Source organism: Mustela nigripes, chromosome 15 (genome assembly GCF_022355385.1).
Source record: "Mustela nigripes isolate SB6536 chromosome 15, MUSNIG.SB6536, whole genome shotgun sequence".
NCBI lineage: Eukaryota > Metazoa > Chordata > Mammalia > Carnivora > Mustelidae > Mustela > Mustela nigripes.
Window position 1 is genome coordinate 2,565,449 of NC_081571.1, and position 15,164 is coordinate 2,580,612.

A 15,164-nucleotide genomic window follows, 5' to 3' on the forward strand; every position below is an offset into this window, starting at 1 on the left:
CAACATGGGCCTTGAACTTATGGCCCTGAGATCAAGACCTGAGCTGAGATCACCAGTTGGACATTCGACCAACTGAGCCACCCAGGTGCCCCACCACTTTTTTTTTTAAATTTTATTTTAAAGTAATCTCTACACCTAGTGTGGGGCTCAAATCCACAACCCCAAGATCAAGAGTTGCATGCTCCACCAATTGAGCCAGTCAGGCACCCCACCAGTTACACTGGTTTTTAAGAACATACACCAATGAGGTGGCCAAGGTTGTCAATACTAATGAGAGAATTTACATTTATAAAAAAAAGCTTTAAAAAACACATGTAATTTTTGTATCTGAGTAAATATTTTATTTCTACATAAGATATTGACATTTACACATTCAAAAGACAACTAATATATAGCTAACTGTAATAAAATACACAAGAAGCTTATGAGATATGAGAACACAGATAAGAAAACCCGAGAAGTTTTTAATTTAATTTGCCCTACTGGGAACATCAGGACTCCTGGACTTGATATTGACTTTATGTACCAAGTATTTTTTTTCTGTAAGTACTAAGTTGACACCCTTCCAAAGAGCACGTTGTACTACTGTGTCTAAGAAATAAGTGAATAATTAGGTTTTCCATCTTATCAAAGTACAAAACATTGCTTCAATTCTAGGCCTTCTGATAGAATCCAGTATCTAATTTTACTAAGTTCTTTAATGAAATTTTATTAAGAAACTATTGATTCAGAAATACAAGGCATCTTTATATTTCAAAGAAAATCAAGAAGACAAAACCTAGTATTTTAGACAAATTCCCAATTCTGACATCTGGCACAAGAGGATTCCCAGATTATCTTTTTCTAAAAGAGATTTCGTCCAGCTTGTTTCCAGACTTCTTTTACTCCTTTAATGCTCTCTCTTTTCACACATTTCCAGTATTCTTGTACACTTTGTTGTTGTGGTACCTGTTAACCATAAGTAAAAGTAGAGATCATTCTCTTCAGGGTTAAACATGATTTCACGTGAGCTCTGTTATTATTTCCTGCATGCCTCCAAAAAATAACTGCAACAACAGGACAGGACAGGACAAAAGTACAACAGGACAAAAGACAAAAAAGTGAATGTGATGTAGGAATATCCTTGGGGGAACTAGGGAATGGAAGCTGACTAAATATACCTGATTGAAGCTTCCTCCTTAAGAAGATATTGAAGACTTTGGGTGATCTTTCACATACTGGTTTAAAATGTAATCATTTCATAATACTTCATAATATTTTATGTTTCCCTTTTTATGGTGAACTTCATTTAGCTATGTGGAATAAAAATTAAAAGCCTAAAACTTTCTGAAGTTAAAATGAAACAATATATTTGATACAAACCCTTAAGAAGAAATAATATAATTCACCTAAGTGCTCTGTGAATTAAAAAGTTCTGTATGGGTATTATTTCTCTCAGTTAAACAAGAAAGTAAAGGTTAGAAAACATTTGTATCCTGGTCACCACAAGAGCATAGCTTTGCAGGAAATCTGCCAAATGGAAGCAAAAGTTTACAATATATATATATATATATATATATATGTATATATATATATATATATACATATATATATATATATATATTCAGAAAAAAATGTATTTTTTCTGATTGATTTACAGGTCTTCTATTTAATGTCTCTTGAGAAATGGCAAAGGGGTTCCTTAGTATATTAAACTGTTAACTGCAAAGGCTGGTTTAATTTCCAGGGGTATGATCATTAACTATGAGGTACTGTATGACTACAAAGCTTATAAAACATGTTTGCTGGGCGCCTGGGTGGCTCAGTGGGTTAAGCCGCTGCCTTCGGCTCAGGTCATGATCTCAGGGTCCTGGGATCGAGTCCCGCGTCGGGCTTTCTGCTCAACAGGGAGCCTGCTTCCATCTCTCTCTCTCTCTCTCTGCCTGCCTCTCCATCTACTTGTGATCTCTCTCTATCAAATAAATAAAGAAAATCTTTAAAAAACAAACAAACAAACAAACAAAAAAACAAAAAAACATGTTTGCTAACAGAAATTATCTTTGCTCATTTTTCCACAAATGTTTGTGAGAGGAAAACAAAAGTTTTGAGTTGTAAATAAATAGATTTGTTTATGAACCTACCATATTCTTTCCCTCAATTTCCTTTCTTCTGGCCTAACTACCTACTTAGTTCTCTTTCTACTGTTGTTTTCAACCTGCAGACTGTTTTAAACAAAATTTTGACCTTTATTTGTCCCACAGACAAATATATGAATTTCAGTGGCTAACATTTACTTCAAGTGTCTCAGGCACTATACTAATAAGTATTTTATACTTAATTCTCACAAAATTTTTTTTCTGGTAAATTCTGTTAGTTTCCTCATTGTACACAGATGAGGAATGTGAGGCTTTGAAAAATTAAGTGGCTTTGCAAGATTAGGCAGTTCATAAGTGACAGAGTTGGGATTCGAATTTAGGTGTGTTTAAGTACAGAGCCCAGAGCAAAATTCTAGCCCATGATTTCTGAATAGTGGTTTCTGATTAGACTCAGATTTAAAAAAAAAAAAAAAATAAGGCAAAGAAAAATACTGGATCCCATCTGTAGGAGATATCTCAGTGTTATGATCATAGCTTATAATCTCTTTATAAATGATAAAACCTCCAGTTAAGACTATAGGTTCGTCTAAATTCTAGGTGAAATATCATCATTTAATTACATGTAAACATATAATTATTTAAAAACTCAAAATTTTTACCCATAAACCTCGATGCATCCTGTTTTTTAAAACCCCGAGAAACTCTCCATGACTAAGACATTCATCACCATCCACATCAAAGATTTTGAAGACGGTGTCCAAAATATTGTTGGAGAGCTCCTGTCCTGTTGCTACTTTCACGGCCCTCTTAAACTCCGCTGAAAGAAAACATAAAAGAACTCTTCAAACATGTGAAATAGTCTAAGTGGAATTAATCTAAATTTTATTATTTGAGAAGCAAAAAACAAAACAAAACAAAACCCTAAAAGTATTGATTAATGGGAAGTAAAACAAAACCAACAATACCCAGTAAGAACATACTGAAATAACAAATTTGGCTGAGAAATGTCATGAAAGTAACTGAATGAGAAGAAGGCTATTTTAATTTTTAAAAATTTTATTTATTTATTATTTATTTTTAAAGATTTTATGTATTTATTTGACAGAGAGAGAGAGAGAGAGAGCAAGCAAGTAGGCAGAGTGGCAGAGAGTGAGAGAGGGAGAAGCAGGCTCTCCACTGAGCAGAGAGCCCAACTCAGGGCTCCATCCCCAGGACCCTGGAATCATGACCTGAGTTGAAGGCAGACACTTAACTGACTGAGCCACCCAGATGCCCCTTAATTGATGTTTTAAAGAAGGTACTTAAATATTCCCTTTTCCTTTTTAGGGGAAAATAAGGAAAGGTAAAGCAAATAAAGTAAGTAAAATGTGAGAGTCAATTTTGTAAGTCTAGAGTAACTACAATGAATTAAAAGGCAAATCAACTCTTTTATTGATAAATGGCTCCCTGATTGGTATGTTCTAGTTGAAGAAGAGACTGATACTGCTTATAGATGATAAAAATTAAATTAAGTCATGTAACTTACCCAATCTGACAGGACGATGAGCTAAACTGAACATTTGCATAGCAATAGCAAAGTCTTCCAAGTGGGTTGTAAAATGACAAAATGATTTGAACTCATCCAAACTAATGCTCTAATAAAATAACAAAAGTGAATTTTAATTACAATTTTGTAAATACATTAAAAAATCTTAGCATATAAGCCCAAGTCTTGTTTCTATAATAATGCTTATGAACTTTTAAAGCTTTCTAAGAAAGTCTATTAAAGAGAATGGGAACACAGTGAATGGTTGTGTAGACCACACAGTGGGTGAAAAGTCTCCTGGAACAGGGCAAGACCTGGGGTGACCCTGTGGTACAGACCGGATTCTGTCTTCTCAAAATTCATAGGTTGAACCCTAATACCCAACATGATTATATTTGTAGACAGGGTTGTTAGGGAGGCAGTGAAGGTTAAATGAAGTCATAAGGATAGGACCTTAATCTGATAAGGACTGGTGTCCGAATAAAATGAGGAAGAGACATCAGAGCTCTCTCACTCTGGGTGTAAGCACAGAGGATAGGCCATGTGAGGACATAGTGAGAAGGCAGTGGTCTGCAAACTGGGAGGAGAGACTTCACCCAAAACCAACTTGCCAGCACCTTGATCTTGGACTTCCAGGCTCCAGAATACGAGAAAATAAATTTGTTGTTTAAGCCATCCAGGCTGTAGTATTTTGTTACAGCAGCCTAAGGAAACTAATACATTCTGTTAAGTGGTCTGCCTCCTTCCTTTTCTGCTTTATCAATGGACACAGCACTGAGTTAGAGCACTGGGTTTTGGAATTAGAAGAACCAATGTTGAAACTTCAGTTCTGCCATTTACTATGTGCATGATCTTACCCTCTCTGAGCCTTAGGTAAGTAACCTTTCAGGAATTAAGTAATTTGTTCAAGGTCTACTAAATGGAACACTGGGATTTGAACCTTGATTCATCTGACTTTAAAACCTATGCACATAAAAACAAAACAAAAAGTAAGTTAGAAAAATTAGTTTTTCTGTTGAAAAAGTAAAGTATGAAAATTCTTAATTTGAAAATAAATTCTTCCCTGCCTGAAAACATTTCTCTTTATAGGGACCTTCAGGATCATGTCCTCTGTTTATCTGTGGTCTTATTCAGGTTTCACTGACGAATTTTACTTTTAAAATTTTAAGTAAGTTTTTGAAGAGGTAACATATATGCATGGTAAAAAAAAAATCTAACAATATTATAGATAAAAAATAAAGTTTTCTTTCTTCCTTTGGCCTTCAGTTCCCTTCCTCACAGGCAAAGCATTGTTACTAATTGTGTGCCCTTCTAGAAATATTCTACTTATATAAAAGAACACCCCCCCCCACACACACCTGATTTACACAATGGAAGCATCCTCTTTGCATATTTTGCAAATACCTTGTTTTATACTTAAAAAAAAAAAAAAAGATTTATTTATTTATTTGAGAGAGAGAGTGGGGGCAGAGACAGAGAAGGAGAGAATTTTTAAGCAGACTCCCCACTGAGTGCAGAGCCTGAAGCAGGGCTTGATCCCAGGACCCTGAGATCATGACCTGAACTGAAATCTAGACTCAGATGCTTAACCAACTGAGCCACCCAAGCAATCCCCACCCCACTTGCTTTATACTTTAAACAATAGATCTTACTAACACAAATAAGAGTGGCTGTTTCTCTGCATCATAATCTCAAAGCCATCACTGGGTGCAATCTTTCTGATTTTTCTTTCACCAATAAGTGAAAAATGGTATGCCATCAATGTTTGAATCTGTATGTCTTGAATTGTGAATGATGTGAAACACTTTTCAGTTTTATGGTCTAACTAGTCACTCGTGGATTTCTCTTCTTGTGTCTTTTTTATGTCCTTTGCCCAGATTTTTAATGAGCTGTTACGTGACTTATTGCTGGGAGACAAGTCTCCATGGGTCTCTCATGTTTCTGTACATCTTTTAAAGGGAGGCTCCAACCACCTTTTTATTCCAGACTATCTTTCCAAAGACATTTGTCTAGTGAACAGCCTTGAATATTGACAATGTCTCATTTGGAAGCAGAGGACAGTTTTGCTTCCTGCCCATTATAAAAGATTCAGATTCCTGAAGATGAGCTTTCTTGGCTATGTGCATGGGCAGCATCCAACAGGGCCCATCAACGTGGTCTCTGTAGGACTTGGGAGATGAGGAGGAAGACATAAACATGATGCTCAGCTATTGTTATGCTATGAATGATAAAGTTTTTTTTCTCTCTGACCCAAGCATGTGTCTTCTGTCAGCATCCATGAAATGGCACAGGCTAATTTCCAAATAGATAAAACCTCAGATACTTTATAGTTATTAACACGCTGATTTTTAGGATCCTATTATATATTAAATAGGGTAAAATGTGAGACCCTTTAAAGTTCTTTTCTTTTTTTTTTTTGTAAGACCCTTCAAAGTTCTTGATTTTAAAACAAATTTTTGAGGGGGAAGGGGCAAATGGAGAGGGAGAGAGAAAACTCCAAGCAGGTTCCATACCCAGTGCAGAGCCCAATGTGGGGATATCTCATGACCAAGAGATCATGACCTGAGCCAAAATCAAGAGTCAGACACTTAAATGACTGAGCCACCCAGGTGCCCTCAAAGTTCTTTATTTTTAAGATCTCATTATAAAGAAATGGGCCTATTACATGTAATGCAAATATTCCTCCTCTCACCATTTTGTTATTATTATTATTTTTTCCTTTTCACTTGGATTATAACTTTGGGGGGGAGGAATGAGGGAAGGCAGTAGAATTTTAAACTTTTAGGTAGCAATTTCACCAATTTTCCTTGAAAGCTTCTGAGTTTTGCCTAGAAAGATATGTATATCCCACTCTAAGATGATTGTTTCCCAGTTTTCTTCTAAACACACTCAGTTTCATTTCTCTCTCTTTTTTTCTAGATTTTATTTATTTTTGAGAGAGAGAGAGAGCATGAGCAAGTGGGGAGAGGCAGAGAAAGAGGGACAAGCAGACTCCTGTTGAGCAGGGAGCCTGATGTGGGGCTCAATCCCAGGACCCTGAGATCATGACCTGAGCAGAAGGCAGATGCCTAACCAACTGAGCCACTCAGGTGCCCCATTTTTCTCTCTAACATTTAATTCTTAGATCCATCTAGAATTTTAGAGTAATGAGTAAGGAAGAGGTTTATCTTCATTTTCTCCCTTAGATGACCGTGAATTAACCTATTATTAACTTATTATTCCTTGTTTACTCAATTAGTTTGCAATATGAATTTACATATACTAAGTTTCCATGCGTATTTGAGTCTGTTTTTGGACTTTATATTCCATTCATTTGATAGGTCAGTAAAATTCATTGTCAGTAACAAGCTGTTTTATTTTTTTTTTTTTTTAAAGATTTTATTTATTTATTTGACAGAGAGAGATCACAAGTAGACAGAGAGGCAGAGAGAGAGAGAGGGAAGCAGGCTCCTTGCTGAGCAGAGAGCCCGATGCGGGCCTCGATCCCAGGACCCTGAGATCATGACCTGAGCCGAAGGCAGCGGCTTAACCCACTGACCACCCAGGCGCCCTAACAAGCTGTTTTAATTATCAATGTTTGATAATACATATTAATATCTCAGGATTCTTTTTTTGAAGACTTATTTTTTTTTTAAAAGCTTTTATTTATTTATTTGACAGAGAGAGACACAGCAAGAGAGGGAATACAAACAGGGGGAGTGGGAGAGGGAGAAGCAGGCTTCCTGCTGAGCAGGGAGCCCAATGCAGGGCTCAACCCCAGGACCTTGGGATTGTGACCCAAGCTCAAGGCAGATGCTTAAAGACTGAGCCATCCAGGCACCCCTAAAGACTTAATTTTTTCAAAGCAGTTTCAGGTTCACAGCAAAACTGAAGGAAGGTACAGAGATTTCCCATATAGCTCTTGTCCCCTCAGCATTCTTCTTGTATAAACTTTCATGGTTTGTCTAGGTCACTTGTGAGAATCCAATGGCATTTTTACTGGAACCCCAATATCTGGCTCTCTTTTGATTCCTGCACATATGAAAGATTAGGCCTTTTTGCTCTGTGTAGTTATGTGGCGGTCATGTGATTAGTCTGGCCAATAGCCAAGTGTGACATTTCTAGGCCAAAACATTTAATTGCTGGAATGTACTCACTCCTTAATTTTCCTGACACAGCCTCTGCAGATGATGTTTTTTCCTGATGGTAAAGCTCCAAGATGGCAGAGCTTGGAGAGTCTGGGTCCCTGAGCAACTATATGTAGAGCCTCCTATCAGCCCACAATGGAAATGTAGCATGATTGAGAAAGAAATCTTTCTTGTGTTAGCCATGGGGGTTTCAGGGTAAATTTGTAACTGCAACAAATCTAGTCTGTTCTGACTAGTATAACCATTACATTTATAGATGAATCTAAGGGAGAACTGCTATATTCATAATACTAAAGCTTCCCATTCAATAATAGGAGACGTCACTCTAATTAGGTAAGTTTTCTTTTATATCCAACAAGACTTTAAAGTCTTTTTCATATATTTGTTGTTAATTTATTTCTAATTGTTACGTTTCTATCATAATTATAAATGGGATCTTCATTATATTTTGTTATCTTTTTCTTCACTATAGAAATAGCTTTAAAAAATTATATAGAAATACACATCCACTACAAAAATGTATTGAACAATGAACTAAAACCAACACATAAAGTAAAAAAATCACAGAAAAAAAATCTCACAATAGTATACTAGTCATTATTAGTAGTTTGGCAATCATTTCTTCATACATACACACACACACTAATGTGATTACATTTTCTAACTTGCAATTTGTACATAGGACAGTTACTGCTAAAATATTAGGATTATAACAGGTACTTTCTTGAATTTTTATTGTTTCTAATGGCTTTTCAATTTGATCTCTTTGGTTTTCTAGTTATATCATCACATCTACGCAAACAAAGACAACTGTAACTCCTTTCAAATGTTTATACTCTTTTATTCTATTAATTTGCACTGGCTAAGATTTCAAGAACAGTAAAAGTAATAGTGGTGACAGTGAACATTCTTGTCTTATTTCTGACTTTACTGGAAGTGCAAAACTCTCATACTTGCTATACTGATTTTATCTTAGGCAATAATTCATTGATATGGAAATAGTATATAAAACATTTCTCACCTTGACTTTATACTTAAATAATAGAGAGTAACATGGTTTTTACTTTGAAAGTTACTTTATTTAATTACATAAATATTTCTAACATCATTTCTTCTTTACCAGAAGCATAATAAAAAGGTATACCAACCTCTCCTGCTGTCAACTTCTCTCTTACATTTTTCCAATAGATGTCTTTATTTTCAGTGTTAGTGAAAAAAAGCAGCCACTCTGCAAAGTCTTCTTTTCTCATGAAACTCAAGCCTTTAGAAAACTGAATGAATTCCATTTCTTGGACCTCCGTTTGTAAATTCTCCATAAATCTAAATGTTAAAATACAAAATTGATGAAGGAGCTAGTAGAGTGCAACCTTAATATTCTAAATAGAACTGCAAAGCACCTTCAGCACTACCTACTGGAGTGGCTGGTCTCTTGAAATGTTGAGTCAAACAAAGTATTAGTGCTGTGCAAGGGGTGGGGGAGTGGAGGATGCAGAGAAGCTGATTAAGTCTAGTACTTGCCTCAATCTGTCACTCCTTATACTCAATTTGTCTATGCAAATTATACTTGGCAACCTACATTCTGATAAAGATTTATAAAATTATGTAAAATGTTGCTTTGATGCATCTATAACTTTTTTTTCCCAACACAGAAAAATTACCCATAATCAGAGACACTTAACATTCAGTTGTGCTACTATTTTTAGAATGTTAATCATAATTAATAGCTTCTAATATTTTTCAGATACCAAAGTTGATTAATGTAGTCAACGACTTTGCATCAAAAGCTTAGATTTACCTAAAAATATTTATAATCATTTGGATAATAACATATGAATAAATGACTCAGCATTCTTTTAAAAATAAAAACACGTCACTCTGATCAAACTGTCACCAACAGCTCGCCAAGAAAACGCCCTGATAAAAGATATCAGATTAAAAAAACCTTCTTTGAACAAGAACTCAGATATGCTGCATATGATTTATTTATAACCTAAATCATATGAAAAGTCTTATTATCTCCCCATGTTTTAACATGTTGCAGATAGCTTTATTCACCTCTCTACATGTTAAAAATCTGTCATGTCAAAATTCAATGCTATTATATACATGGGGTGAAAAATCGGTCTATTGCAGTTCAGTGGGAGGAAAAACTGCCACTGTTCAAAACTACTTGCTTTCAGCTCTACATTTATCTCATAAATCTTAAAAGCATGAAGGGGGGGTTTAATTTTAGGCTTCTATCTGTGTGATAGGTAACAATCTGTTCCCTACAACATCTTCTGAATGTACTAGGTACACAGATTTATCAAATGCCATGTGTCTTTCTGAGTCAAGGCAGAGGTTTATCTAAAATATGAAGCACTTCCAATTTGGGCTGATAGATCGATGAAACCTTTTACTGATATGCCTTGTCCTTTGTTAGTATTACTGAGTTTTATTATACTGTGTACTGAGAAAATTCAACTTCATAGGATTGTTAAAAAAATGCTTTACTTGCAAATGAATGTACAGTAAATTTAGGAAAGTAGAAAATACGATATAAACATATTACTAACTCATTCCTTTCCTTTTTCTTTTTCTTCAGGCCCTGAAGTTGAAATATTATAAATTTAACTGCTGTTAAACTATACATGGTTTGGTTTAAGCTACTTTCATCTTACTAATTATACTACTTCTGAAGAACACAAGTATATTTTTGGAAAACCATCTTTCCTAACTCTAAAATTATAGGTCTTGTTATGACTTGAAAATCCTGGAACATGATTACTGAACATAAATATATCAATTGAAGAATTTGTTGTAAATTGAGTCACCAGATACATCCTGAACAAATTAAATAGTTTATAAATTAGTGGATTAACTGGGAACAATGGGAAAAAAATCTGCTTTTCCTTATCTTTTAAAAAAAAAATTTTTTTTTCTTTTTTTTTTGGTCACAGGGTGCTGGAGCTGGCTTCTACCAGCTCTGAGAATCCATTGCGCACATGTTTTCCCACCTCTGTTTCTTGTACAGCAGCTTGAAATTGGCTTGGTAGAGTATTTACATTACTCATTGGCAAATGCAACAAATCAGGCTGTTCTTCCTGAGAGCAGATTGTTAAACATATTTATTAGCACACCACAGCTTATAGACATCTTTGAATTTATAAAAACTCCTCATGAATTTAGAACATCTTCAACTAGTTGGAATTTTAGAATTAAAGTACCTTAGGAACATGGCACATACACACACTGTCTCCAGTTACATACCAATCAATTTCCAGCGAAAATGATTTGAAAACTAGCGGATGAGCTCCCAACAACAAAGGATAAAAGGGCCACACTGTAGTCTCTGTAAAAACCCCACCCCAGGAGAACCAGTAAGGAGGGATCTCACAAATAAGCCGGGTATCCCTGAGGAGTAACGGTCCTATTCTACATCAGGCACCCCAACCTCTGGCACCCACACTGCAGACAAAAGCTCCCAAGATGTGTGGCTCTGAAAGCCAATGGGGGAAACATACACAGTAGGAAAAGAAATGTAGAAGAAAAGACCCTAAAGAGAAAGGAAAAAGGAAAAGAGACACTCGAAAAACATAGAGGTAGTGAAGCAGAATCAGTAAGGGCTACCAATAGCTACCTGAGGAGCATTTCCCCCCCCCTGAGATATATATATATCCTGGAAAGGAATGGGTTTTTCACAATTAAATGACCTCTTGATTTCCTAACAATGAGTAAACACTGAAATTCCAGCAGACAGAGCTTAAATTATACTTTAGTTTTTATTTAAATGTCTAAGAGCTATTTCAGTCTTTTGACGAACTGTAAAAAACCAACCGAACTGACACAAAAATCAATAACCCAAACCACAAATCTATCCAGATACTCTCTCATTAACTGGTTAAGTTTCACTTGATATGTGGTAATATCTACCTAATGTGTCTTCTATCCCTCTGGTCACCTGGTCTAGTGCTAGTCCCTTGAAAGCGCATCCACTGTACCTAACCACCTACCAGGGAACTGTGGGACTGATTTTTTCAGAAACTTTGTGACCATTTAAACCTTTTAAGCGAAACCTGGGTTTGAATTTCTAAGATATTTCACTCTGGACCAAGTCCCTTATTAATTTCATCAAATTCCAGAGGTAAAAAGGGAAGACTAAGGATAGATGAAATAATACATATGAAGTATTCAGACAAGTGTCACGCATGTAGAAATGGCATTGAGGATGCAGGTGACCACCCTTCCTTTCCATCCTCACTCAAGCCCAGACTGAGTATCGAGAATTAGCTACTATTGCTTCAGCTCCCTGGGGTTGTTGAAGGACTTCTTCAAGGGCGGCCTGAAGAAAATCCTACAACAACTGCTTACAGTGACAACAGCAGAAATTAATGGTCTAAACCTGTAACTGGATCCTCAACCCTGCCAACACCCTGCTGCGAGGCCAGGGAGCTCTCTTTTTTATTTCACATGGTGGCTATTTCAATTTGTTTACATTCTCTACAATCTATCCCACTGGCTTTCTATTTGTCCTCCGCAGATGACTTGCCCTAACTTCTCAGAGAAATTAGAGATCACTGCTTAGGAAATTCTCTCATTTTCTTGCTATCACTCTAGGAATGTAACAGCAGGCATTCCCATTCTTCCCACCCCCAATCTCTTTTCTGTCCTAGTGAAAGAAGGAGTCCCTTTTCCTCTTGATGGCTACCTGTGCTCTTAATTCCACCTATATTCCTCTATTTCTTCCTTCTCTGGGGCCTTGCTCCTCTGGAGACTCCATTCACTCCTGCATTGTCTCTCCTTCTTCAAATCACGTCAACATGTGGGGGGAAAGCTTTCTTACATTCCCTTCCCGCCACTGCCCCCTCTCTTCCTTTGCTCTAGTTAGTCTCCTTCAAAGAATTACCTGTATTTCTTTCTCCATTCACCCCTCACTCACTTCTCAACCCACTGCAGTCTGCCTTCTGCTCCCACTGACCACATCCACCCTACATTCACAATTCTTTTTTCTTAAACTTATTCTTGTGTCCTCTAGTTCAGTGAATAGGTATCACATGTGTCATTGGCTCCACTCAGAAACCAGGCAGTAGCTTAGATTTCTCCTCATTTACTCTTCATCCAGTCACCAATACTATTAGTCCCTTTTCCGAAGTAATCCCTCGGATTCCTCCACGTTCCTTCTGTTTCCCGCTGCCACCACGTTGGTCTAATTATTATTCTTTCTTCTCTATTAATGCAACAGTCTCTACCAGATCTCCTTGCCTTTTGTTTGATTTCCTTAGCCAGTCTGCTGGATCTGATGATCACCCTACTCCCCTGCTTCAAGGCCTTCACAACACTCTTGTTCTTGGCATGGCACAAAAGCCTTCACAGCTGTGCTCGTGTTGACCTTCCCACCTTCATCTCTCACATTGCTGGTTAAGTCACAATGAACTTTTAGTTCCTGAATCTGCCATGTCTTCTCTTGAGTTCGGACGTATTACCTATTAGTAATCATTGGGTTCACATTAACACTGGCTTGATGATTCTTTCCAATATTCTGCAAATATGGGTTCATTTCCTGAGAAATTAAAAACATGAAGTATCTGAACAGAGCAGTAGTCTATTTAATGTCAGTTAAATTATTCTGTGGAATGACAATAAACTTAAAAAAATTCTGAGTATTTTTTTCTAACTTAAATTCACTGTGTATTGGCAGTATGGCATAATGGACCTATCTAGTACCAGATATTCTGTATATTGTCAGTCCATAATCAGAATTTTGGACCTTAGACTTAGATTAAAAACATCAATATTTTGTAGAGTAAAATTTGATCCAGAGAGTTAAACAAAATTATTGTTTTATTGGACTGTAAAACAGATTTTTATTTTATTTAAAAAAAAAGATTTTTATTTATTTATTTGACATCCAGAGATCACAAGTAGGCAGAGAGGCAGGCAGAGCGAGAGAGGAGGAGGCAGACTCCCCGCAGAGCAGAGAGCCTGACTTGGGGCTCAATCCCAAGACCTTGGGATCATGACCTGAGCCGAAGGCAGGCTTTAACCCACTGAGCCACCCAGGTGCCCCAAACCAGATTTTTAAATAACTGCTTTTTCCTTAGTGTAAAGTTACTTTGGAATGTTTCTGTCCCCAAAACTTCTAAGTTCTTCTGTATGAAGAATTTAAATTTATAATTTAAGAATTTAAATAATTCATGAAACAAAATCTGGAATATTGATTGGTTAAATTTGACATCAATACCTTTTCCTATTGATAAAAAAACAACAAAATGGAATAAGCCTTGCTAAAAGAGTCACTTAAAATGGAGTCGGGAGGACACTGAAGAAGTAGGGCCTATGCATATTTCCTGTCTCAATCCTCAGAAAAACGCTAAACTTGGATTGTTGCCAAACTGCAAACATCCTGGATGAACATCTGCTGTATGCAAGAATGGACTCAAATGGACTTTCTGCCTAACACTAATCTTAGCAACCGATCATGTACAGAAAAGTGTCACTAAAACCCTGCCAGTACCAATCATAAAAAAACAACTTATGTAATGTGCCTAAAATTCCTCCTTTGCCTTTAAAAATCTCAAGCTCCTCTATGTCTTTAAAGCACAACCTGGGTTGCTGCCTTAATTTCTGTCTTCTGAACTGTGATTCCCAAGATCCCAAATAAATGCTTTTTTCCCCCTACAGTCTTTCCTTTTTTTTTATTTGACGTCTCATATATATATATAGATATATCTAATCTATCTATCTATCTATCTATCTAATATATATATCTATATATATTATATATCTATCTATGTATATATATTAATAGTTACTTTGTAACTTAGTATTTGTTGGTTTAATTACATTACTAGTATATTTCCAGAAGACTTTTTAAGGCTAAGGAAACTGATACAACTTCTCAATTACTACTGAATTTTCAAATACAAAATTGGTAATGAAGGTGGAAACAACTTTGCCACTTGTGATGAAAAATACAAGTGGTGTGTAGTTTTCTCTTCTAAATGAAAAAAATCCTTCTCTCTGAATTTTAAAGCAGTCAGTCCTTGGGGAAAAAGAGGAACATGCTATAATTTTATTTTAGTTCTCATTTCTTTCTTTAGAAGTTGGATTAAAGAGCCTTCAGGAAAAGAGACTGAGGAAACTCTAAGCTGAAGAAGTGTCTTGACCAAGAGAGCTGGGGAAATGCAAACAGAGAAAAAAGCCAGAGAAAAAGAATTCCCAAAGGAGAGAGATCTGGGAGCTGGGAAACAAAGCTTCTAGAAACTCAAAATAATTTAAGTAAAAAGAGTTGGGCACATATTCTGAGTGCCTACTATGTGTTACACATTGTGTGTACTTTAATATGTTATTTAATTCTCAGATCAACCTCAGACGTATGTGGGGGGACAGAATATTAACATAAATAAGAATAGAAAGAACAGAATAAAGATTAAGAAGAGAGAAAAATGCATGAATTAG

At 36.1% G+C, this 15,164-nt stretch overlaps 1 protein-coding gene across 2 annotated transcripts in view; it reads right to left on the reverse strand.

The window, feature by feature from the left end:
• Positions 1-315: 315 nt before the first annotated feature.
• Positions 316-15,164, reverse strand: part of MICU2 (mitochondrial calcium uptake 2) — a 156,596-nt gene continuing 141,747 nt past the window's right edge. For both annotated transcript variants that reach the window (XM_059377493.1, XM_059377494.1), the window contains 4 exons: positions 8,876-9,047; positions 3,601-3,709; positions 2,735-2,892; positions 316-948 (listed from right to left, as the gene is read on the reverse strand). In XM_059377493.1, the coding sequence (XP_059233476.1) occupies positions 844-948; positions 2,735-2,892; positions 3,601-3,709; positions 8,876-9,047 (544 nt within the window). In that variant the 3' untranslated portion in view covers positions 316-843. The remainder of the gene's footprint in view (positions 949-2,734; positions 2,893-3,600; positions 3,710-8,875; positions 9,048-15,164) is intronic.